This window comes from Bos indicus x Bos taurus, chromosome 8, assembly GCF_003369695.1.
Source record: "Bos indicus x Bos taurus breed Angus x Brahman F1 hybrid chromosome 8, Bos_hybrid_MaternalHap_v2.0, whole genome shotgun sequence".
Taxonomy (NCBI): domain Eukaryota; kingdom Metazoa; phylum Chordata; class Mammalia; order Artiodactyla; family Bovidae; genus Bos; species Bos indicus x Bos taurus.
Window position 1 is genome coordinate 61,272,429 of NC_040083.1, and position 23,531 is coordinate 61,295,959.

The 23,531-nt window shown below is 50.6% G+C and overlaps 2 protein-coding genes across 6 annotated transcripts in view; one reads left to right on the forward strand and one right to left on the reverse strand.

The window, feature by feature from the left end:
- The first annotated feature begins 3,669 nt into the window (after nucleotides 1–3,669).
- GRHPR (glyoxylate and hydroxypyruvate reductase) lies at nucleotides 3,670–12,597 on the forward strand. The gene is made up of 9 exons (XM_027549675.1): nucleotides 3,670–3,798; nucleotides 5,675–5,805; nucleotides 6,170–6,242; nucleotides 6,791–6,907; nucleotides 7,992–8,080; nucleotides 9,120–9,224; nucleotides 10,013–10,148; nucleotides 10,672–10,802; nucleotides 12,328–12,597. Exons 1-9 carry the CDS (start codon nucleotides 3,716–3,718, stop codon nucleotides 12,447–12,449), a joined length of 987 nt encoding a protein of 328 aa, XP_027405476.1. The 5' UTR covers nucleotides 3,670–3,715; the 3' UTR covers nucleotides 12,450–12,597.
- Nucleotides 12,598–14,043: 1,446 nt separating this feature from the next.
- Nucleotides 14,044–23,531, reverse strand: part of ZBTB5 (zinc finger and BTB domain containing 5) — a 28,805-nt gene continuing 19,317 nt past the window's right edge. For 4 of the 5 annotated variants that reach the window (XM_027549679.1, XM_027549676.1, XM_027549681.1 and 1 more), the window contains one exon: nucleotides 14,044–18,440. In XM_027549679.1, the coding sequence (XP_027405480.1) occupies nucleotides 16,406–18,436 (2,031 nt within the window). In that variant the 5' untranslated portion in view covers nucleotides 18,437–18,440 and the 3' untranslated portion in view covers nucleotides 14,044–16,405. Of the gene's footprint in view, nucleotides 18,441–19,649; nucleotides 19,673–23,531 lie in introns of those variants that run through there. The other variant, XM_027549677.1, reaches the window with a different exon arrangement.

The following is a 23,531-nucleotide window of genomic DNA, read 5'->3' on the forward strand; positions in this document are numbered from 1 at the left end:
GTTACTGATAGGAGTGTAAATTGAACAACTTCTCTGAAAAGTCTTTTATCAGTATCTATCAGAATTTACAGCGCACATATTGTTTGCCCCAGTACTTCTGCTTCTAGGAATTTTTCTTACAGATGTAATTACCCATCAGCAAAATGGCATTTGTGAAAGGCTCTTTTTGGTGGCACTGTAACAGCAAAGATGCGAAGCATCGTAAATGTCCATTAGGAGAGGACTGTTCATTGAGGTTCACTCCTACAGTGAAATAGTCCACATCCATAAAAAGAATGAAGCGCCTCTGTGAGTCCAGATTCACAACAATCTCTAGGATACGCTGTTCAGTTGGAAACAAACGGGGTGAGGCAGAGGGTGTTTGCTACCATTTATCTGAAAGCTATATGCATATTACTGATGTGTTAAACACCTCTGGAAAGATGTGACTGCCTCTGTGGAGACGATCTGAGTGGTGGGGGACAGGGTAGGAATAGGCAGTTTTCACGTTATACCTTTGTGTACCTTTGGGGATTTGTATCTTGCATTTATTGGGTTGGCCAAAATGTTTGTTTGGGTTTTTCTGTAAGATGTTATGGAAAAACCCAAATGAAATTTTTGGTCAACCCAGTATTCTCTATTCCAAAACTAAATAAAAATACTCATTTAAAAATAGTACTTGAATAACTGGCTAATCCTTTGAAAAAACAAAGGAGGAGAACCCCCCTCAAACTGTAAATACAAAATGTTCCAAATGTATTCAAGATTCAAATGCAAAAGTGAATTTATAAAAGTTTTACAAAAACTTCCTTTCTTACTGTCATTTTGAATTTTTGCATGTCCCAAATTCCCATCCCCCTGCTGGAGCTGTGGCCCTGACCCCCAGACCCTCAATACCCTCAGTACCCTCAGGCCCTGATACCTTTCCCGGGTATCTCTCAGGCTGTTGGAACTAACTAAGAGCTCCACGAATCTTAGCTGCCTGTTAGTTTGTTTTACCCTTGAAGCCTGGGAGAAAGAGAGCAGTGCAGAATGAGCTCAGTCAGTGAAGGCTCTGCTTGCCAGAATGTCTTCCTGGGGGAGGGTACCTCCTGAACCCTGAAGGATGGAGGAGGGTTTAACAGCTGAAGTTAGTACACTAGGTGAAGAGGACAAACAGGGGTGCAGGGAAACTCGACTCTGAGGAGTGAATTCACCACCTCCATGGTCCTGAGGGGCTTCCCTGGTGGCTCAGTGTAAAGAATCCACCTGCCAGTGCAGGAGACATGGGTTCGATCCTGGCTGGGGAAGATTCCCTGGAGAAGGAAATGGCATCCCACCCCAGTGTTCTTGCCTGGAAATCCCATGGACAGGGGAGCCTGGTGAGCTATTATGATCCACGGGGTCACAAAACAGTTGGACACGACTGAGAGACTAAACAACAACCCATGAACTCAGGTCAGGTAAGCCCTGATCCCTCTCCAATTCTGATCCATCCTCTCCCAATTACTTCATCTCATGCGCCCTCAGTTGGCTCCATCCCCTGGCTCCCTAGCCACCATCGGGTAACCCTTACTGAGCATCAGTGGGTACTTTGCCTTGGAGGAGGGGCCCATTGACATGTCACAGCCCCTCCTGCCTCTGGTGGACAGACTTGCCCAGTGTCCTTGCCTGTCCTGGTGTGAGGGAGGAGCTGGACCCGGGTATCACCACTGATTAACGGATGATAGAGCCACAGGGCCAGAAGCCCTGACCTGAGGAAAGAAAAACACCTTGTTTCAGTGTTTGAGGTATTTCAGAAGTTGTCCTCGAGGTGGCCTAGCACTGCAGATTGCAGTCTGTGGGTAAGACATTGATATGTTACTTACAGGGGGAGATGGCAGGACAGAGCACGGTTCAGGGACCCAGGTGACCCAAGGATCCAGCTCTGGCCCCTTTAGTGACTTCTGTGCGAACTCAGGCCGGAGATGTCACCTCTCTGGGCCTGTGTCTCCTTCCTATCTGGGCCTTGAGGAGGCAGATTGGATTCAGATTAACATCCACAGAGAAGAGACCAACATGTAGGGCTTTGCCTTCTAAGAGCTCCCAAGCCTGGGAGCAAGTGTGTGCATAGCCTGTGGTAGAGATGAGCCGGCAGAGCTGAGTGGCAGGTCTGGGCACCTCTCACTGGTTTACTCAGCGTGTGCATCTCTGACCAGCTGCTGTTGCTGGGGTGTGGGTTTCCTTGAATGTGTTACTATTTATTAAGCACTCGTGACATGTGTTACCTTATGTGGTTAGGCCGCTCACGGTGGCTAGTCTTTCTCTGTATATCTGCTGCTGTATATCTGGTCCCTGCTTCACTCACATGACTATCCAATCCTCTTAATTAGAGGGCTTAATTAGTCCCTGGTAACTGATGAGCCCACCTGATGCCAATTCCCTCCTGCAAACGGTTGCCTTCTCCCTTGGGTAGTAAAGACTGTTGCAATGTCCTGCAAGCATCTGTTTGGCAAGGTGTGGTTCCAGGACCCTTTGTGTATGATCCCCTGTCAAATAAACTACTGACGCCTCTGTCTCCAGGCTCTTTCTTCAGTTTCGAAGCTGGACAACTACAAGGCGTGTAGGCCTGAGGGGTGCAGCCCAACTATCTGCTGTTTGTAAGTACTGTACATAGTCATCCTCTCAACAAGCCATGAGGCAGGTAAGTACTATTACACCTATTTTACAGACGAGGAAACTGAAGCATGTAGAAGGTTAAGACTCGTCCTCAATGGGTCACAGAGCTGCGATTTAAACCCAGGTAATCTGGCTCCAGAGCCTGAACTCCTCACCTCTCATGGCCTCGGTGCTTGGTGACTATCAAACATGGCCCAGGGCCCATGCAAGTGTTGCCTGCTTAATAATCACAATAACCCTCAAAGGTAAGTGCTCATCACCCCATCTTGAAGCTGAAGAAACAGCCTTAGGAAGAGGATGTGAACGGACCAAGACTACATTGCTGGTAAGTGACAGAGCTGGGAGTCAGACCCTGTCCACCTGACTGCAATCCCAGTCTCTGCCCATTACCCCATGGTCCCGCAGGGCTCCAGCATCTTGGCCCTGACCCCATGCCTGACCTGCTTTCGGCCAGTCAGCAGGTGTCCAGCAAACTGAGTGGCTTTAACTGTGAGCTTCTTATGGGAAATTGCACGAAGTATTAAGGAGGTCATTCTGGGATTCAGTCTGCCCTGGTCCAGGCTCCTGTGTTTGCACAATAGGCCAGGCTCAGAGTCCAGTCTGTGTGGCTAAAGACCACTGCCTGGAACATTGTGACCATGATGGGCAGACCTAGAGAAGATGGTCAAGGCACAGCAGACCCTGGGAATGGGGATGACCCTTGACCACACCCTTCTCCCCCAGCACAGGCAGCATACTCACAGCTGTAGGCACCTTTACAGGCACCCACACACATTCACACAGGACTCTTCCATGGCTGCCCCTTTACCTATCCCAACCCCTAAGACCGACCGGAGGCTCTGAGGCAGTGAGTACTCAGAGGTAGGCCCTGGGAGCCAAGGGCACGAGCCTGCCACCAGCTTCAGAGCCACTCTGTTTCATTAAAGCTTGATCACACAAACACAGAAATGCACAAGGCGCACACTCGGAGCCCGAGAAGTCCCCGCTCCGGAGCCAATCCACACCCTCGCCCCGCCTGCTCCGGCTCCGCCCCTCCCGAGGCCCCTCCCCCTTTCCGGCCCGCCCCCTCTGGGCCCAATATCCGGCGGCTGCGGGGTCAATGAGGCCAGTGAGACTCATGAAGGTGTTCATCACACGCAGGATTCCCCCCGAGGGCAGCGCCGCGCTCGCCCGGGCCGCAGAGTAAGAGCCCGGCGCCCCCGGACCTCTCCGCGCGCCGATTCCCCTCCCTCCGGGCGCGCGTTCCGTGGGTGGCGTCGCGGGAAGGGGTTGCGGAGCCCGGGGCACCGCTCCTAGACCTCGGGCAGCCTGCACGTGGGGTGACTCAGCGTCTCCGGGCGGGCCGTGGGGCGGCCTCCCGCCACCCACTTCTTTTTGGTGGGGCGGACTCGGCGGTCCGTGGGGCCAGAGAGAACTGGGATCCTGCGCTTGGGCCTTCGCCGAACTTTCGAACCCGTGCCTGGCTGGAACGGTTTTGGAGTTTGGGGAACCTTAGAGAAAGTGCTCAGGGGCCAAGCTTTCTCCAGGCCCGTTGCTGTGCCGCTGGGACCCGCAGTTCCCGTGGCACTTGCAGTGGGGGTGGGGTGAAGGCTGGAGCCTTCCCCAGTCGTGGGTGTGGGAAGAGGGGAGACTGCTCATGTCACAAGGTCTGAGCGACTTCTGAGGCCGCTTGGACGGGTCAGGGGCCTTGGCAGTCACTGGTCTGGTCCCTTTGGACGGTTAGCAGGGGTAGCGCTGCTTAAACTGAACTCTGCACCTTGCCAGGTGCTTCTTATAAGTGAACTCTTAATTCTTCAACGCTGTGAAATCAGTGCTGTGATTCCCACTTTACAGAGAAACTGGGAGAGGTCAAGTACCTTCACCAACCTCTATAGGTGGCACAGCTGGGATTAGAAATCTGCTCTGCGGCGGTCTGAGCACTGCAAGTATGCAGGTTTTCACTTCCCATGTCAGACGAGGAGAAGGTGGACCTAGCCTTAGAAACAAGTGCTAGGGGAAAATGAAATTTGTTTCTTTTGTTCAGTGCAATCAAAGTTTTGCTGAAGACTTGCCCTGTGCTAGGCATTGACGGGGAGGGGGAAGGCAAAGACAGCAAGAACACTAGTACCAGCGCTCACACTGCTGCAGCCTGGGCCACTGTCCAGGAAAGGCGGCTGCGAGGAGGCCGGCGCCTGGGCAGGGCGTTGTGGAAAGCGCCAGCAGCTCTGTGTCTTGCACATGTAGATTTTCCCTACGTTTTGGCTGCACTGAATTAAATGTCATGGGCCAGAGGTTGAGCAGCACTGCTGGGAAACGTGCCTGGGGCCCAACAGCCGCTCTGGAAGCGCCCCCTGAAACTCCTCCCTGTTGAACTGCTTTGGTCTTGTCCATGGCTCAGATGGTAAAGAATCCACCTGCAATGCGTGAGACCTGGGTTCGATCTCTGGGTCGGGAAGATCCCCTGGAGAAGGGCATGGCAACCCACACCAGTATTCTTGTGTGGAGAATCCCCATGGACAGAAGAGCCTGGTGGGCTACAGTCCCTGGGGTCGCAAAGAGTCAGACACGATTGAGCGACTAAGCAGAGCACAGCATATGTACAAAGTCAAGAACAAGAGTTACTCCTTTCACTGACTCACAGGAGAAGATGCATAACCGGACAAGGGATCCAAGCCCGGCTGCTGCCAGGACCCCCCACCTGGCCTTCTCAATAGGCAGCCTGGCCCGGGAGCTCGCTGCCTGTGAGGCCTCCTGTGGGGATAAGAAAGCTCTTCTTGTGTTGAGCTGAGAATGGTCCCCGTGACTTTCTCCTTTCAGCTTGGGCCCTTTTCAGTCTTTGTTGGAGAGCTCTGCTCTGTGACAGCCTTCACCCTTCAGCCACCCTCTCAGGACAATTCTGAGGCCGCCCACACCTAACCTTGACTCCCCTCAGCCAGCCCCAGGCAGCTTGAGGCCAGGGCAAGCAGAAAACGATGTTTCCCACTCTGACAGGGTCTGTGGATGTGGCCGGAGAGCTTTGCGGGCCTGTGGGCACCTATGGGGCTGCCCCACTTCTGACTGGTCTTCCCTTTGTCTTCAGCTGTGAGGTGGAGCAGTGGGATTCTGATGAGCCCATCCCCAGAGAGGACCTGGAACAGAGAATGGCTGGGGCCCAGGGCCTGCTCTGCCTCCTCTCGGACCGCATAGACAAGAAGCTCCTGGACGCTGCAGGTGTGTGCGCTGTGCAGGCCTGGGCAGGGTTCCTGGGGTGTCTTGGCCTGCTGCTGCTGGTTCACAAGCAGGTTTTTAGTGATTTCAGCGAGCTCTGAGGGTGTTCACCGTGGTCCTAGACCACAGCTTCATGTGGCACACACTTTGCCCCTCTCTGTTGGCTGTGAGTCCCTGGAGGGAGGCCTTAAGAGGGCAAAGACTGGGATGTGGAGGAGAGCCAGGGCCCTGGGCCCTTGTCCCGCTCTGTTCAGGCTTGGTTTATGACCTTCAGCAGGGCCCTCCGTTTTCCGGACTCGTCTATATATGTGGGAAGGCCTTGAATCCTTTGAGGAAAGATACAAATAATGCTTTTTCTGCCCAACAGGAGCTAATCTCAAAGTCATTAGCACAATGTCTGTAGGTGTCGACCACTTGGCTTTGGATGAAATCAAGAAGCGGTACGTGCAACTTGGGCTCTAGAGTAAAGGGTGACTACCAGAGAGGGAAAAAGAGGAGCTGAGTATCTATCTGTTTTTTCTTCATATCCCTTGACCATTTGGTGAAAATGTAAGGTAGCCAATGATAAAATCTGCCCACGTGTGCACAGGTCAGTTAAGTCCAAGCAGTCAGAAACAGTGGGTAACAATGTCCAGGTAATATCCTTTCTCATTCATTCTTTTTTTTTTGACCCTCACATCAACCCCTTCAAGTAGAAAAGGCAAGTGTTATTATTTCCCTCTTTAGATGAGGAAATTCAGAAAGATTAAGTAATCATAGTTACTGGAGCTCCACACATTGGAGCCTGATCTTCCATCTTATATCCTTCTCAAAATGGGAGATGGTCAAGAGGGGATTGAGGGCTGGCCATTCCTGGGGGCCCACTTACAGCTCTGAGCTTCCCAACAGGCAGCGCAGAAGGAGCAAAGCCGCATCACAGCAGTGTCCCTGCAGTATAAATTGGGAAGGTGCTTGAAGCCATTGTTACCACCAGCTCTTTGGTTCATAGTGGGATCCGTGTGGGCTACACTCCGGGTGTCCTGACAGACGCCACGGCCGAGCTCGCCGTCTCCCTGCTGCTTACCACTTGTCGCCGGTTGCCGGAGGCCATCGAGGAGGTGAAGAAGTGAGTGAAGAACGCCCAGCAGGGACGTTGGCTCTGCTCAGCACTTGCGCACTCAGTGCTGCCCCTGGCCCAGAGGTGACCCCAGCTAGTGAGGGCGACAGACTCAGGCAAGATACTAAGGTGCACAGCAGAGCCGAAACAAACAGGGCATGAAGGGAACTTGTGGGGTGCAGTGTGGACCAGGGAAGGCTTTGCAGGAGAGGTAGCTGAGTAGCTGGTGGGCACCCTCAAAGGGCCCTGTCCACCATCATGTGGATCCAGAAGGCTCTGAAGACTGAAGGTCGTTCCATGTCGCTGCAGATGCACTGATGTGTTTGATGCTGTCGAGTGTGTTATGTAGAATACAGCATATATACTTTACCCCCTTTCTAAAATCTGAAAATTAAAAAAATTTGACCTGGGAGTTTCAGATCGAGATGGGGGCTGTACATCCAGAATCAGGGAAAGCACTCAAGGTGGGGGGGACTGACCCGAGCAAAGCCCAGGAGGCATGTGGATGCAGGCGCTCAGAGAATGTGGACCAGGAGAGGGGCTTCGTGGTGGGGGTGTAGCAGGGGAGAGGCTGCATGGGACTGAGGAGACGCAGTGCTGAGGGTCCCTCCCACCCTCCTGTCCAGGGAGTTGGCCCCTTCGTCGGAGGTGACTCAAGATAGGCTGTGTTCCCCCGTCGGTCCAGGGCAGCAGGGGTGGGCCTGTGTTTTCCCTGGAGCACTGAGAACATTGGTTTTGGAATCCCACGTTCCAGGTTTGCAACCTGCTGCTCTGCCCTGGCTATGTGACCTCACACAAGTTGCCCTTTCTGATCTCAGCCTCCCTGTCTGCAGAAAGGGAGGAGAACTTCTAAGGAGCTTTCCAGCCCTCAGATTCTGTGTCCCCAATTGCTTTAAAAGAAGAGTCATTCCCACTGCTTATCCGCAGTGCCGAGTGGCTGTAGGTGTAACTTGAGGTCTCCTCCATCCTTAACTGAAGGGTGGGGTCTGTCCCTTGGACCACAGCCCTTGCCTGGGAGTGTGGGGTCTGTGCAGCAGCCCTCATCTTTGCCCAAAGCCAGAGCCTCTCACCCGCCCCTCCTCCCTCCCTGCAGCGGTGGTTGGACCTCATGGAAACCCCTGTGGATGTGTGGCCACGGCCTTTCACAGAGCACCGTCGGCATCGTTGGCCTGGGGCGCATAGGTGAGGCTCCGTCTACCCGTTTGGCTTCCTGGCTCACATGTCTTGGTTAGAATCTCCAGCACCCTGTGTCTGGATGTTGACAGTCCTTCTTTGGGAAGGGTCACCACACCTGTGTGCAGTAGGGATCTCTCCAGCGAGAAGACACAGCATTGTAAAAGATAGGCCAAAAAATAAAATGAGTTCCTTAAGAAGTCACTAGGTAATAGATATGAGTTGTAAGAGCCAGGGTTCTTTATGATTATAGCTCCGTACAGAGCAGATGAAGCAGTGATGGCTGAGGGGTTGGGGAGCCCTGCTCCCCAAGGCCTGGTTTCTAGAAGGTATTTGACTTCTGAAGCCTTAACATAGAAACCAGAGGGTCCAGTGGACAGAGCTTACCTGTGATTCTGAGACAGGGCAGAGCTATTTTTCTTCCAGTGGCCCCAGCAGTGGAGAAGTCTGGCATCCTGCCTGGAGCAGAGGCGAGGGTGAGGGTAGAAGTGGGCATAACTTGTCTGGTAGCTGGCAGCCCTGCCTCCCACGCTAGGGAGTTGCTTGGAGGATCCCAGCAGCTTTGGGGCATGTTCTGAGTCAGAAAACCCAGCTGCCCAAGCCTGTCTTGGCAGCAGCGTATGTGGAAAGGTGTTAGAGGTGGGGCGAGTTGGCCGTGCCATCAAAAAGTCACTTGGGGTCTGTGGCTGCATTAACAGAAGCAGAGGGTGCAGAGGAGGCAGGGGACCGCATGGTCAGACCTTTCTTGGGCTGCCAGGTCCATGCGGTGCTCAGGGAAGGTTAGAAAGTGGCCCTCAAGATGGCCAGAACCACGTGAGGACAGCCCAGGCCAGTCACAGCCGCACAGAAGCTGTGGTCCTTGAAGGATGGACCCCTGAGCTGAGGGCAGTGTGGGGTGGTGGGGGCTGGGTGCACTGTGGCAGGATTAGTTAACGTAGGAAGGGACCTTGCCCCCCAGCCCTTCCCCCAGGGGCTCCCTGGGCACTGTTCCTGCCCTCGCCCTCTGAGGGCTTGGGAACAAGCGCTGACTCTTGACTCTTGCCACCAGGCCAGGCCATTGCTCGGCGTCTGAAACCATTCGGTGTCCGGAGATTTCTATACACAGGGCGCCAGCCCAGGCCTCAGGAAGCAGCAGAATTCCAGGCAGAGTTTGGTAAGTAAAACCTGGATTTCCGCAGGGGCCCCTTGGGCTTGGCCTGGTGGTTCTCCGTTTGCCATAATGGCAGCACTTTGGGGCAGAATGAAGGAGCTCCACAGGCCCGTGATGTGCCCTAGGCTTTATCTGACTTCCCTGCCCTGCCTGCAGAGGCCTATTCGGGCAGCGCAGGGACTCAGCCAGGCGACACCGAGTCCCCTCAGTATCAGAGACTCGGGGCTCCTGTCCTGTAAGGTCCCTTCTCACTGTTGTCCACGTACACAGAGCAGTAGCGATGGTGGTAACGTGTAGCGAATCCTCCGTGTAAGGGCGATACATGTAAGGAAGTGCTGGGAACTTTGGCTCACAGTTTCCATAATAAACTGGTGAGCGCTGACCCTCAGCCTTGCCTCTGGGTGAATCCAGTCCCCTGGCAGGTGCATATCTTGGTGAGCAGAAGCCAAGCTGGATTTCAGCCACTCCACCCTGTTGGCGCATTGGGCCTTGACAGAGGTGAAAGCAGTGTGGCCTAGATCCCGCTGTGTGACCCCGAATAAGCTTCTGCTCCTCTCTGGCCTCGGTTTCCCCACCTTTAGAGCAGGGGGCTGACTGAAGGATGTAACACCCCAGGATCCCGTGAGTGGCCACTGACTGTGCAGTTATCAGAGCTGTCCGGGTGGGGACACTGCCTTTAGGAAGCATCTTGGGAGTGTCCATTGAGGGAGGGAGGGAGGGGTCAGGTTTCCCACCCTCTAGCTGTCCTTGACCCGGGACACAGCACCTGACAGAGCCCTGCGCACCCCCAGTGTCCACCCCCGAGCTGGCCGCCGAGTCCGATTTCATCGTTGTGGCCTGCTCCTTAACACCGGCGACCAGGGGGCTCTGCAACAAGGACTTCTTCCAGTGGATGAAGAAAACAGCTGTGTTTGTCAACATCAGCAGGTACCCTGGGTCACCGGGCGAGCCTGGAGAGGGGCTGCCCCTGCTGTTGTGATCCCCACAGGCTGTCAATGAGACTCAGGCTGAGTCTACTGCCCTCCATAAACCAACCAACCACTCAACTCAGGACAGTAAGGGCCCGAGAGCACGTCCCAGCTGCTCAGAGCAGGGCCTGGTCTGGTTCCCAGCAGTACCTTGACCTTGCTCAGGAAGTGAAGGCACCATGGCAGCAAATTAGGTAACTTTGTTCCTCTAACCACAAACGGTTGGACTTGACAGTCTTTACAGCCTGTTAGAGGCCAGCCTTCATGGCCCTGAGTCTGGGTTTGTCTGTGTGAGTCAGTGAGCTTAAACTCACACACTTCCGGAAAGACAGATCCAAAACCCAGGTTGTCTTTGAGTCCTCAAAAATGTCCGCAGGGTGCCTCTAGTCCACTGAGCATGTTATGGGAGACCTTCCCTCCCAGCCACTCCAATCCCTTCTTAGTTGTTAATAGTGCTTCAGGACACCCCCTGTCATTCCTAGAGGAGAAGTGGTAGACCAGGATGACCTGTACCAGGCCCTGGCCAGCGGTCAGATTGCAGCTGCCGGACTGGACGTGACGACCCCAGAACCACTGCCTACCAACCACCCTCTCCTGACCCTGAAGAACTGTGGTAAGAACCGCCCTTTGCCAGAAACACTTGTCCCGGCAGTGGCTCTTCCCATCGCAGCTGATGAAGCCGAGTGGCAGTTCTCCCAGACACTCGCGTTAGGCACTGTGCCCCTCTGAGCCACAAGCCACAGCCATCTGAGGCAGGAGGCAAGCTCCAGAGGCCCTCCCTCAGTCTTCTGAGTTTTAACCACCCCATCCTCTCTAGCTCAGTGGGTAAAGAATCCACCTGCGATGCAGGAGACCCCGGTTCGATTCCTGAGGGGGGAAGATTCACTGGAGAAAGGGATAGGCTAGCCACTCCAGTATTGTTGGGCTTCCCTTTTGGCTCAGCTAGTAAAGAATCCTCCTGCAATGCGGGAGACCTGGGTTGGGAAGATCCCCCAGAGAAGTTAAAGGGTACCCACTCCAGGATTCTGGCCTGGAGAATTCCATGGACTGTATAGTCCATGGAGTCCAAAGAGTCGGACACGACTGAACGACTTTCACTTCCCTTCCCTCCTCTCCCCCATCCCCTAGCCCCAGGGGAGGTTCGGCATTGCTACCCCCGTGATACCTTAGTGCAGTGGTTCTCAACTTCTCTGCTATCGGTCACCTGGAGGGACTGACCAAATGCATGGTGCCGGGCCCCCTGGGCATCCGCCCCAGTAGGTCTCGGGTGGGGCCTGACAACATGTGTCTAACATCTCACACGTGGCTGCTACTCGGCCCGGGAGCACTGTGAGAACCACTTAGAGTTCCTCTTTAGCTTCCTCAGTTACTGTTAACAATTCCGTGCTGAGTTGACAATTCTCTGTATTACGTTCTGTCTATTCAGGTAGGTGGTTTGGTTTCCGTCTCCAGACTAATACGTAACTGTTACGGCCATAGGCCGTCTGGGCCAGTCCTGCCCTTTGCTCACCCTCTGGAATGGAAAACCACAGAGAAGGCCTGTAGGCTGCCTTCCCCTGTTGAATGCTCCTGTTACCATAGCCCTTGAAGGCACTACCATCCCCACCCTGTGCCTGTGTGAAGGGAGCACTGGCTGTGACGGCCAGGCTGTTGCCCAGAGCTGGGGAAACTGTCCCATTCCCGAGGCCTGGCACTCGGCGCAGTGCCCTGGGGATTGCTTTCAGAAGGCACTCTCTGGGGACCGTTGAACCTACGTGCTCTGCAGTGGGGTCAGAGGGCACTGTGCTGTCCAGCCTCTCATCTGTTATTTTGGGAGATCAGAGGCCTGGGGCCTTCGTGGGGGCCCATGGTGTGGACGAGCTGGTAAACTGGCACCTCATGTCGCTGTCTGGATTCTGAAGGGTGGGTCTAGAGAGGCTCCGGGACCCCTTCTGGCCCTGACACTCATGCTCAGGATGCATATTTGTCACCCTTAAGTCTGGGTTTGGTGGCCCCGGGGAGAGGAATGCTTTGAGACAGGAGGGAAGGCAAATCGAGAAGTGAGGGAGGTTCTCCTTATTCTTTTTCCTGGCAAACACAGCCCAAGGTAAGGCTCTTGAACCACCCTTCTCATTTCCCGTCCTTCCTCTCCTTTCCAGTGATCCTGCCTCACATTGGCAGTGCCACCCACAGGACCCGAAACATCATGTCTGTCTTGGCAGCTGACAACCTGCTGGCTGGCCTGCGAGGGGAGCCGATGCCCAGTGAACTCAAGCTGTAGCCACACGGGGACTCTGGGGGCCAGAGGAAAGTCTGATCTGTACCCATTCTGTGGAGGGAAGACTGGTACTAACAGATGTGCTGCACTTTTGTGGTTGGAAGCATCTGAGCCCCACGTGTGTAATTTTATTAAATAATTCTCGGAGACGTCTGGGCATGTAACTAGAAGAAACTGACAAAAGCATCTGCTTGGGTTTCCTAAGCCAGGGCCTCTAGTGACTCCAGGTTCTGCTTCCAACCCCCATCCCCACCCCCGAGCATTTGAATTCCTAGAACCTGTCCAAGCCACGTTCAGTTCAGTTGCTCAGTCATGTCCAACTCTTTGCAACCCCATGAATTGCGGCACACCAGGCCTCCCTGTCCATCACCAACTTCCAGAATTCACCCAAACTCATGTGCATCAAGTCAGTGATGCCATCCAGCCATCTCATCCTCTGTCGTCCCCTTCTCCTCCTGCCCCCAATCCCTCCCGGCATCAGGGTCTTTTCCAATGAGTCAACTCTTTGCATGAGGTGGCCAAAGTATTGGAGTTTCAGCCTCAGCATCAGTCCTTCCAATGAACACCCAGGACTGATCTCCTTTAGGATGGACTGGTTGGATCTCCTTGCAGTCCAAGGGACTCTCAAGAGTCTTCTCCAACACCACAGTTCAAAAGCATCAATTCTTCGGCACTCAGCTTTCTTCACAGTCCAATTCTCACATCCATACATGACCACTGGAAAAACCATAGCCTTGACTAGACGGACCTTTGTTGGCAAAGTAATATCTCTGCTTTTTAATATGCTATCTAGGTTGGTCATAACGTTCCTTCCAAGGAGTAAGCGTCTTTTAATTTCAAGGCTGCAGTAACTATCTGCAGTGATTTTGGAGCCCAAAAAAATAAAGTCTGACACTGTTTCCCCATCTATTTGCCATGAATGATGGGACCAGATGCCAAGCCACCTTAGCCTCAGCCAAAAGGCCTCCAAGTTTCCCTCACTGAGGACAGGACAGTCACAGCCCTGTGGTGACCACAGCAATGGGACCTGCTACCTAGACTGTCAAGCAAATTAAATACATGTGGCGAAGTGAACTAGATAAGGTCACAATACTCACTTTTTGGTCAAGAATAATCAGGGCAGGTAGGTTTGTTTTTTTTTTTTGGTAGGTTTCTTTCATTTTCATTTTAACTTAGTTTTAGCCCCTCCCCTCCCCTCCCCCTCCCAGGTGGGTGCCCTTCACTAGGCACCTTCTCACTCCTCAGGCCTGGCTGCCAGCAGTGCCAAAGCCCTGCGCCTGCTGAGGGACTCGGCTCCAGCTTTTCCCCGCAGCCAAGCCAGACTGAAGAGTGGGGTTTCTCCCCTAGGAGGCAGGTAAGGGAGCAGCAGAAAGTACATAATTTGGCAAGCCCTCTAGGAGGACACCGCCTCACCCCCATCCACAGCACAGAGGGAAAAACAACCAATACTTGTTACTGACAGCATCAGAGTATTTTCTAAGATGCCTGGTTTAAAACAGAGTACTGGTAACAGCAGAGTTAGCAGAAAAAGCAATACTACTTCACTCTTTTGTTCAACCTTAATAACCCAAGGTGAAGAAAAAGAACACATAGTTAGTTAGAGGCATTAATATGACAAAGCTTTTATTTCAAAGTCTCAAATTTTGACCAGCATAGCACCACTGACCCAGGTGCCCTGATAGAACTTAATGATTTGGTCACCAGAAATGATTATGCCAAGCTATAATTAAGGCTAACCAATCAAAATCCAGGTACCCAATACCAGTTAAAATTCAGGTAGAAACTACCAGTTGTAGGAACCCTGGGACTGGTCTTCCAGGGAACCTCTGAATTATTTAAGTGCTACAGCATGTACAAGGACACTGGCCCACAGGCTTGCTTCTCACACACAGAAACTGATTGACTAAGAGGTAGATGAGAGATTCCAGATTCCACTGGGCAGCGGAGAGGCGGGGCTCCAGCCACTGTTGTCAGTCCCCGAGGCAAGTCCACTGAAGCCTGAGCTCAGGTCGGGGGCCACCTCCTGGCACCTCTTCCTCAAGGTGGAAGGGGAGGAGGGTGACCACTGTTATGTGCCGCCAGCTCCTCTTCCCAGGCCAGGCAGGGCCTCTCCTCCTCCAGGCTGACCCACCTGCCTCCCAGGGTTGATCTCACAAGTCACTGGTTCCACAGAGGGGTGGACGTAGAGCCTCATCACTTTGTCAGAACATAACTACTAACAATTTTCCACACATACCAAACTTCACAGGTGATCCCGCGGCCTCCACCCGCCTCCCCACCTCTCCCCTCCCCTTTCAGGAGACGGACCAGAGGCTTCCCTTTTGGTTTTCCTCCCTGGGAATCAGTTCATACGAGATGCTAAATCTGACAGTGAGCATTATGAGTTTATCCACAGACAGACTTGTAACTGCATATGCTAGATTAAGAGAAGACACATGCTGACTACTTTCCTAAACACAAGAACTGAAGGATTTTGCTCAATTATGCACAGTGGTTTGGGGTGTCTCAAATAAACTGTATAAAAAAATGAACTCATGTTCATGTATGAATTAAACTGACTTCATGAGCTCTACAGAGACACATTAACCTGTGCTGTTCCCCTGGAAGCTCTCAAGCCAGGGCTCAGCCTAACAGATGCTGCCCAAAGGGTTGGAAGGCCACAGGGATGGCCCAGAGAAGGCCAGGTCAGTCACCCAGGGGTCTCCTCAGACTGTCTCAGATGCTACCTGGTGGCTTCTATGCTCTGAGCTACCCAATCCTCTTATAGAGATGGGAAAATATTTACCCATGAACACTGCTGTGTCTGGATTTTAAACCTTCAGTATTGGGCTGGGGCAACAACAGAAGCTCAGGGTCTGTACTTTAAAACCACAGAACAGAACAGTAATAAAGCCCACGATGGAGGGGGGTCGACTTCACTTTTGGTTAGTTTTTTACCTGAAAACAGTAATCTAGGCCCAGGAAAGATGCTGTAAGTGGCATGAAAGTGTGAAGAAGCGAAGCAGAAAACGGGCTTGTTGTTGGGTGAGATGTGTCAGGCTGGACCGGCCCCCGAAATCTGCACGGAACAAAGGGTAAACGCACCGTAGAAGACCCCACTAAACAGGACTGCACGTCATCAGAACAAAGACGACACTAGCTCTTCTGACTTCCAAACTGTAACGTGTGTAATACAAGTTGGTTAAAATACCGCTAAAACAGCACATACAAAAACAACACCTTACTTGTCGCTCCCTATTCATAAGTACATACTCCTTTTACAACTTTGTCTTTAAAACTGGGAAAAATTGTTAAAACATCTATCTAACAATGATGTTTTCAAAAGTATATACACACCTGTTAGTCCAGAGAATGCTCGCTCTGGACCCAGTGTCAGCACCATCAAAGTGCAGCATCTGTGACTGCAAATCAGACAAAAAAAATACAGTACTTTCTGAAGCCTAGAACCAGCTCATGATAAACTTTAAAGCATTTCTGGCAGACAGGCGTGTCCTCAAGGGTGTTCCTTTTAGACAGGCACAAAGTTGCCACTGGTTACACGTAAGTGCGTTTTGCATCACTGTATACAAGTATATAATATTCTCATCAGAAGGTATATAGGAAATTTAATTAAATGCTTCAGTTTTACAAAAATTGCTAAAAAATGTTTTTGCACTTCAACGTTTAATTTTTCAATGTGCCACTTCTAACATCAATTACAGACTGCTTTCCGACTGCATTACTCAACCCTAAGGAAGAACGTGGTTTCAGGGACTGGATCCCTCCTCTGAATGTGTGCACTGCACTCAGAAATGCAGCAGCACAAGCACTACACCTATGAACTCTCCACTTATTAGTCTTCGAAATCTGCAAGAGCCACTCACAGCCTGCAGTCTTAAACCCCATGGCATTAACCACCAACCAACCAGAGATTTTAGTTCCAGTCCTACAACTGGCATCGGCATTATCTCGAGGTCAGGCTAGAGCAAAGTGCTGGGGAGGTTGCTGCTCTGCCAGCGCAGGCAGGTGGTCTTCGAGTGTTTGTACAGGTGGCTGGACTGACTGAACCTCTTGCCGCACTTCAGGCAGGCATAGGGTTTTTCACCTGTGTGAACACGGATGTGCTTCTTGCAATCTGTCAAGGTCAAGAAAGTCTTGCAGCAGATTTTGCAGGCGTACTTTCGAGCCCCCTCGACAACCAAGACATTGTGCTCCGATAAGGCCTTCTTGCACTTTGACAAGACATCAGCAGATGCCCTCGTCAGCTGCGGGGGGCCGGGCTGCGAAGGGAGGCCGTTTTCAAATGAGGATGTGGCAGCATTCATCATTAGCTGGGAACTGGCAGAATTCTCTGGGATCTGTGAGCTCCTGACAGAAGTTACCACTGGCATTTTGGGAGCTATGCGGCGGTAGTATGGAAAGTTACTGGCTCCTCCTCGAGGGGAACCCATCATTACCCTGGAGAAGGAGGAGTGCAATCCCAAACCGGACCTGGAAAAATCCATCCCAAACTGTTCTCCTCCTTGGTAGCCTGAGGTCTGCACACACGGTAGGCCCATCACATCCTGCATGGGCCTGACAAAGTGGGAGTCCGAGGGCTCGCTGAATGGGTTCTCCACATGAGCACCAGGGGCCGAGGAGGGCCCGCTCGCAGGCCCAGCCTCTGGACTCAACAAATAAGGGGCCTCCCCCTCCAGCCTGCAGTCACTGGTTGTGTTTGGGAGATTATCGTCATTGTTCTGATTGGTACTAAAGTTACTTCCTCTGCTCTTGTTAAGAAAATTTGAAATACTAAAGGTGGATTTATGTTCGAGGTTATTGGTGACTTCCAAAATGTGGATGTCCCCTACCCGGTCAGTGCTAGACTGGGGATCTGAAAAACTCCGGTCGCTGCTCTCTGGGCTGAGGTCTATCTTCTCAGCACTGACCACCACCCCCTCCACCTCCACCGACTCGCTGCCTTCCGCTTGGGAGGTCACATCACTCACTTCGTCCTGAGGCTCAGGAGAGCTCAGGGGCTCAGATTTGACCACCACCCTCATGTGCTCCTTCTCACCAAGGCCCACCTCCGGGTTTTCACACTGAAAAGCACTCTTCTCAGCTGTGGTTTCCTGCTCAAAACTAGTCTCGACCTGAGTAGCACGGGAGGCCATGGAGAGCTGGGCCATGTTGCTGGCGCTGTTGTCGGACTGGCTGGGCACCTGGGCATCTTCTTGAGCGCTGAAAGACTGGTCAAACATGATGGTGCTGTCGTCTGGGTTGTCGGCCATCCCATCCGCCTTAGGGTTGTCCACGATTTTCAGAGAATCTGGAGAAAAGAACTCCTCCCGGGAATGAACCCCCGGCCCGTTCTCTGGCGTCACGTCGGAGATGGCAGACTCGTCCAGGGTGGGTCGGAGGCGCTGTCTGGCCCGCTCCTCCGCAGACTGCTTGCGCTTGTGCAGGCGGCGCATGGGGAAGGGCGTCCGCTGGTCCAGGTTACCGCGCAGCGAGGAGCTCATGGGGGCTGGCTGCTCCTCACCGCTCTGGCTGGAACTGAGGGCGGAGCTCACAATGCTCAGTCCCAGCTGCTGCAGCATAAAGGAGCGCTGCATGCGGGCGCTCTGCTCCTGAACACGCTCGCTGGGGGGAGACATGGGCAGCGTCCGTGTCGTCAGGTAATGTTTACATGCCTTAACAACAGAGTTCAGGTGCAGGTGAGAGGCTGCCAATAAGACATCCATGACATTGCTCTCCCCCAGCATGAGAGTGGAGGTGTACATCATGTCAATCAGTGCGGCGAAGGCCTCTGCTGTCACCACTTCGCTATCCAGCTGGATCATGTTCATGGTCTGATCTCCCTCTGCCACTGAGAACAGGGCTCGGAAATGCGTGCTGCATGCTGCTAGTACTGAGCGGTGGGCTTTGAAATGTCTGTTCCCCACTACAATGACACAGTCACAGAGCTGGCCATGAAGTCTCTGATAGTTCAGCTGCTGGAAGATCTGTTCAAAGTGACCAGGAAAATCCATGATCCTACAATACAAAGAAAAAAAGAATTAACATGCAGAACAGCTTAAGTCAAAGTCAGAGCACAGAGCGGGCACTGACCAGAGAGGCATGAATGGCCAAGCGTGGACCTTTCAAAGCTTGTGGTGTTTCTGATGGGGGCACACAGACTAAATACCTGTCCAATAAGGAGCAAATGCTGACTCAGCTAACAGCCTCGGAAATCTACATGGACACGCGCAGATCAGCAACTGGCTGTTTACAGGTTTCCCTTCATCTTAAATGACCCACTTTTAACACTTGGGGCCATTGTTAGAAAAGACCAATATGTGGGTGACGCAGCATCTATACCTGAGAAGTCAAGAGTTCTGCATTCCTGAGAACAACAAACTCCAAGAAACTCTAAACTGAGACTTTTGGCGACCTTAAACGATGAAAAGTGCAAATCAACATTAGTGGGAAGATGTCCAATTCCAAATGGTAGTAGACTGCACACATGCATTTACCCTCTCCACCCCATACATACTCCCGAAACCCCATTAAAAAGACACCAATGTTTCTTGATTTGTTGTTGTTTTAAAGGTAAAAACTCACAAGAAAAAAAGAATGGGAAAGAGGTATTAATGGCATTTTGGAAACTGGTGAGCAGTTAAACAAATGTGTGCTGACTTAGCACACCCAGAAAACTGAACCCTAAGTTACAGTCCATGGAGTCACAAAAGAGTCAGACATGACTTAGAGACTAAACAACAACAATTAAAACTGGCAGTGGTTAAATCTGACTTATATATATAAGTTCCCAGCCACCCAGAGGCTCAGAACTGGCTGCCACGGTGCCAGAGGAAGTGCAGCAAAAATGATGCCAAGACAAAAGGACTGGCTAGAAGTCTACTCAAAAAAAAACAAAAACAAAAACAAAAACGGAGGTTCCACACTGCGGCACAGAAAAGGTAAACGCACAGATACAGAGCATAGATTAATGGCTCTCTGGGGCTGGGCTCAGGGCTGGGCTCAGGGCAGGACTGCAATAAGTGACTTTCAGGGACATGATGGAAATGTTCTAATATGATGCTTATGCATCAAATTTTCTAAAAATACTTGATCTGTACACCTAAAATGGGGAATTTTAAGTCGCTCAGTTCAGTTGCTCAGTATGTCTGACTCTGCAACGCCATGAATCGCAGTACGCCAGGCCTCCTTGTCCATCACCAACTCCCGGAGTTCACTCAAACTCACGTCCATCGAGTCGGTGATGCCATCCAGCCATGTCATGCTCTGTCGTCCCCTTCTCCTCCTGCCCCCCATCCCTTCCAGCATCAGAGTCTTTTCCAATGAGTCAACTCTTCGCATGAGGTGGCCAAAGTACTGGAGTTTCAGCTTTAGCATCATTCCTTCCAAAGAACACCCAGGGCTGATCTCCTTTGGATTGGACTGGTTGGATCTCCTTGCAGTCCAAGGGACTCTCAAGAGTCTCCTCCAACACCACAGTTCAAAAGCATCAATTCTTCAGCACTCAGCTTTCTTTATAGTCCAACTCTCACATCCATACACGACCACTGGAAAAACCATAGCCTTGACTAGACAGACCTTTGTTGGCAAAGTAATGTCTCTGCTTTTGAATATGCTATCTAGATTGGTCATAACTTTCCGTATTATACCACAGTAAAACTCAATTAATTAAACTTCAAAAAAAAAAAAATGCGGAAAGAAAAACAGGAGATGAGCAAGGTCTAAAACCACCATTTCAGACTACATTTTGAACTTTGGGGCTTCTCTAAAACCAACGAGGGGCTTCCTTGGTGGTCCAGGTGGTCCGTGCTCCCAATACAGGGGGCCTGGGTTCACTCTCAGGTCAGGGAACTAGATCCCACATGCCACAACTAAGACAGTGCAGCCAAATAAATAAATATATATATTTTTTAAAAAGACGAAAATAAAACCAAACAGACTGCTTAGAACATCACATATATCTTTGATAATACTATGGAATTACTAGGTTTTTTTTTTTACCCCTTATGTGTGATAATGGCATTCTGATTTTTTTCCCCAAAGGAATAGTTTTTAAAGAGAAAACACTAGAATATTTACAGATGAAATGACATGATGTCTGGCATTTGTTTCAAAGTTTATTTTTCATACATTGGAAAATTTTCATAAACGTTAAAAGGAAAAAAGAGATCACATCACTAAGTAGAAAAATTTCCAAAGCTGAGTTTGGAATCATTAAATATCTGGACATTTTCATCTCCTGGACTCATTAGAAACAAGAATTTGTTCTCTCCTAAGAAATTGGTATACTTCCCAGGAACTACGTGTCTGCTGATTCAAAGTCTGTGTCCCCGATGCGTGCTCAGGACACACACTCACTGTGTGGTTAGAAAACAGGGTCAATATCCCCAAAGAGGCGTCTGCGCCCTCTGCCCACAGACTCTGTAGAAGCTGAAGGAGCCACAAAGTTTAAAACCCTGTTTCATCCTCTCCAAAGAAGGACCCTCTGGTCTTCTGGGAGGGGGTGAAGCAGAATCTAGTGGTTAAACTCCAGAATCCAAGCACATGCAGACAGAGCACCTAGTGTGCCTGGTACTAGAGATAAAATGATCGACGAAACAGATGGGATCTCTACCCTCAGGGAGTAGAGACTAATCAATGTTCAAATACAATAGAGTACTGCAAGTGCTAAGGTGGAAAGCATGAAGAGGCCCCTGCTCTGCCAGGGGATGTGGAAAGGCGTCTGCAGGGAAGAAGCCTGCAGACCCCTGCTGGGCTTGTGTGGCTGAACCAGAGAAACTGTACTCAGGACAGCATGTGCTCGCGAGGCTGGGACGAGCTGCTACATCCACAAGTGGGCATGAAGTTAAAGTCGGCATCAGAAGGCAAGACGCTTCCCCTAACCCCTCTCCCCACCAACAGAAGACTAGCAGCTGGGTTCATGTGCCCGGGAAGTCCCTCCAATAGCAGAACACTTGGGACCCCATCAAACTTCCTCACGGTGAAGCCTCCAGTCCTCAAGGCCTATTAACTCAGCTTCCAGTTACTCAGGAACACCACAAACTGGAGGGGGGGAACTTCTAACATGAAAAACAAAGTTCTAAACAAACAGAAACACATCTGGAAGAAACAGAACTAAGAAAGAAAAGCACCTATAATTAACATCCTCAGAGAGCTAAGATACTATATCCACAAAACAAGAAGAGAAAGTTTTTAATTTTTTAAAAAACATTTCTTTAGCTGTGCTGGGTCTTAGTTGTGGGATCTTTAATTGTGGCATGTGGGATCTAGTTTCCTGACCAGGGATCAAAATCGGCCCCCCTGCATTGGGAATATGGAGTCCTAGCCATTGGACCACCAGGGAAGCTCCTGTTTTTAATTTTTTTTTTTTAAGAGATATTCCAGAAACAAAATTATTGGAAATTTAAAGTTGCAAAAAAATTTTGTTGTTGTTGTTACTAGAAGGGCTGGAAGATTATATGGCTGGAGAAATGTGGCAGACAAGGCAAAGGAGAAATAAAAATGAATGAACAAGGGAAAAAAAGAATTAATGAAGTCCAATGTCTGAATACAAAAAAAGAAAAGACAGAAAGGACAGTGATAATCAGCAAAGAATAATTCCCAGAACTGAAGAAGTTACTTATTCAAACTAGAAAGTTCTACCAGGTACTCAGCAATATGAGTACAATGGACAAATCCCCACGTTTGGTGCATCACAGTAATGTTTTAAAACACTTAGGATAAAGATCTGGAAAGTTTGGAGTGGGGGAGTTAACAAAGAATCAGGAATAAAACTGGCATTAGACTTTTCAAAAGCAATATTGGAAGGTAAAAGGTGATAGTTCCATTAAAATTCTCCAAGAAAATTATTTCCAACTTAGACCATACCCAGTCAAACTATCAATCAATTATGAGGGTAGGCTAAGGCATATTCAGACAAACAGGAACCCCAAAGTTTACGTCTCACATACCTTTCTCCGGAAGCTATTAAAGGTTGTGCTTAAGGAAGCTGAGAATAAACCAAGAAAAGGAAGACAATACAGAAAGTTGAGACCCATCCTGGAAAACAGGCAAAGAGAATTTTTAAAGATGCTACTGAAGCCCAAGGTGACAGGTAGGCAGCAGGGCAGGGGAGCAGACTGGAGCAGGAAGCTGAGACCAGAGTCCCCCGCAAGGGAAGAGGGGGCAGGCAGATCACATGACACGGCTGAGGGTGCTAACAAGTTAACAGTTCTGTAACAATGTGAAGACATCATATAAAACAAGAATTTCAAGTGCTGCTGCTAAGTCACTTCAGTCGTGTCCGACTCTGTGTGACCCCAGAGACAGCAGCCACCAGGCTCCCCCGTCCCTGGGATTCTCCAGGCAAGAACACTGGAGTGGGTTGCCATTCCCTTCTCCAATGCATGAAAGTGAAAAATGAAACTGAAAATGGGACAATTTAAAAACTTAATGGCTGTTTAGTTGCAATACCCTGTGTAGTCTGTTTACAGAGTCCTAATGATGTGAACACAGAGCCACATTTGAGATACTGGAAGCATAAGAGAAGGCCAGTGTGCTTGTGGGCCAGGGCAGAGGAAAGCAAGTTAAACTGCCACCTTCCCTGTTAGTCAAGAAATACTATCTCAAATACTACCTCAAGAAACAGTAATATAAGAATGGTATTTGGAAATACGTAAGTCGGTAGTGGGAAAACAAACTGAAACAAGTGAAAGTGGTTGCCTCTGAGGAGGGGAATTTGGAGGGAAAAGGTCGGGATGGAAGACTGCTATTTTTAGCTCTAAACTTTATGGAACTATGTGCCTTCTAAAATATAAATATATACACACACACAATAACTTTTATAAAATGCATTCTTTTTTTTTTTTGGCCAACCAAGGATTGAACCTGACCCCTGGCAGCAAAAGTGTGGAGTCCTGACTACTGGATCACCCAGGAATTCCCAATATAAAATGAAATTTTAAAAAACATGGTAGATCCTTGACATTCTAAAGGCACGCACCCTGAGATCTTTGCACATCTCCAAATTCACAGATACCGTTATGGCACTTTGCAAGGATTACTGCAAGCAGAAGGCAACATGGATGCCAAGCTGCACACCAGGCTTGCCCACTTGCTCTAGTGGCCCAG

Coding starts and splice junctions, on each gene's coding strand:
- GRHPR (XM_027549675.1), top strand. CDS start 3,716: ATGAGGCCAGTGAGACTCATGAAGGTGTTCATCACACGCAGGATTCCC. Junction 6,908..7,991: donor GCCATCGAGGAGGTGAAGAA/GTGAGTGAAGAA, acceptor CCCTCCCTGCAG/CGGTGGTTGGACCTCATGGA. Junction 9,225..10,012: donor AGAATTCCAGGCAGAGTTTG/GTAAGTAAAACC, acceptor GCGCACCCCCAG/TGTCCACCCCCGAGCTGGCC.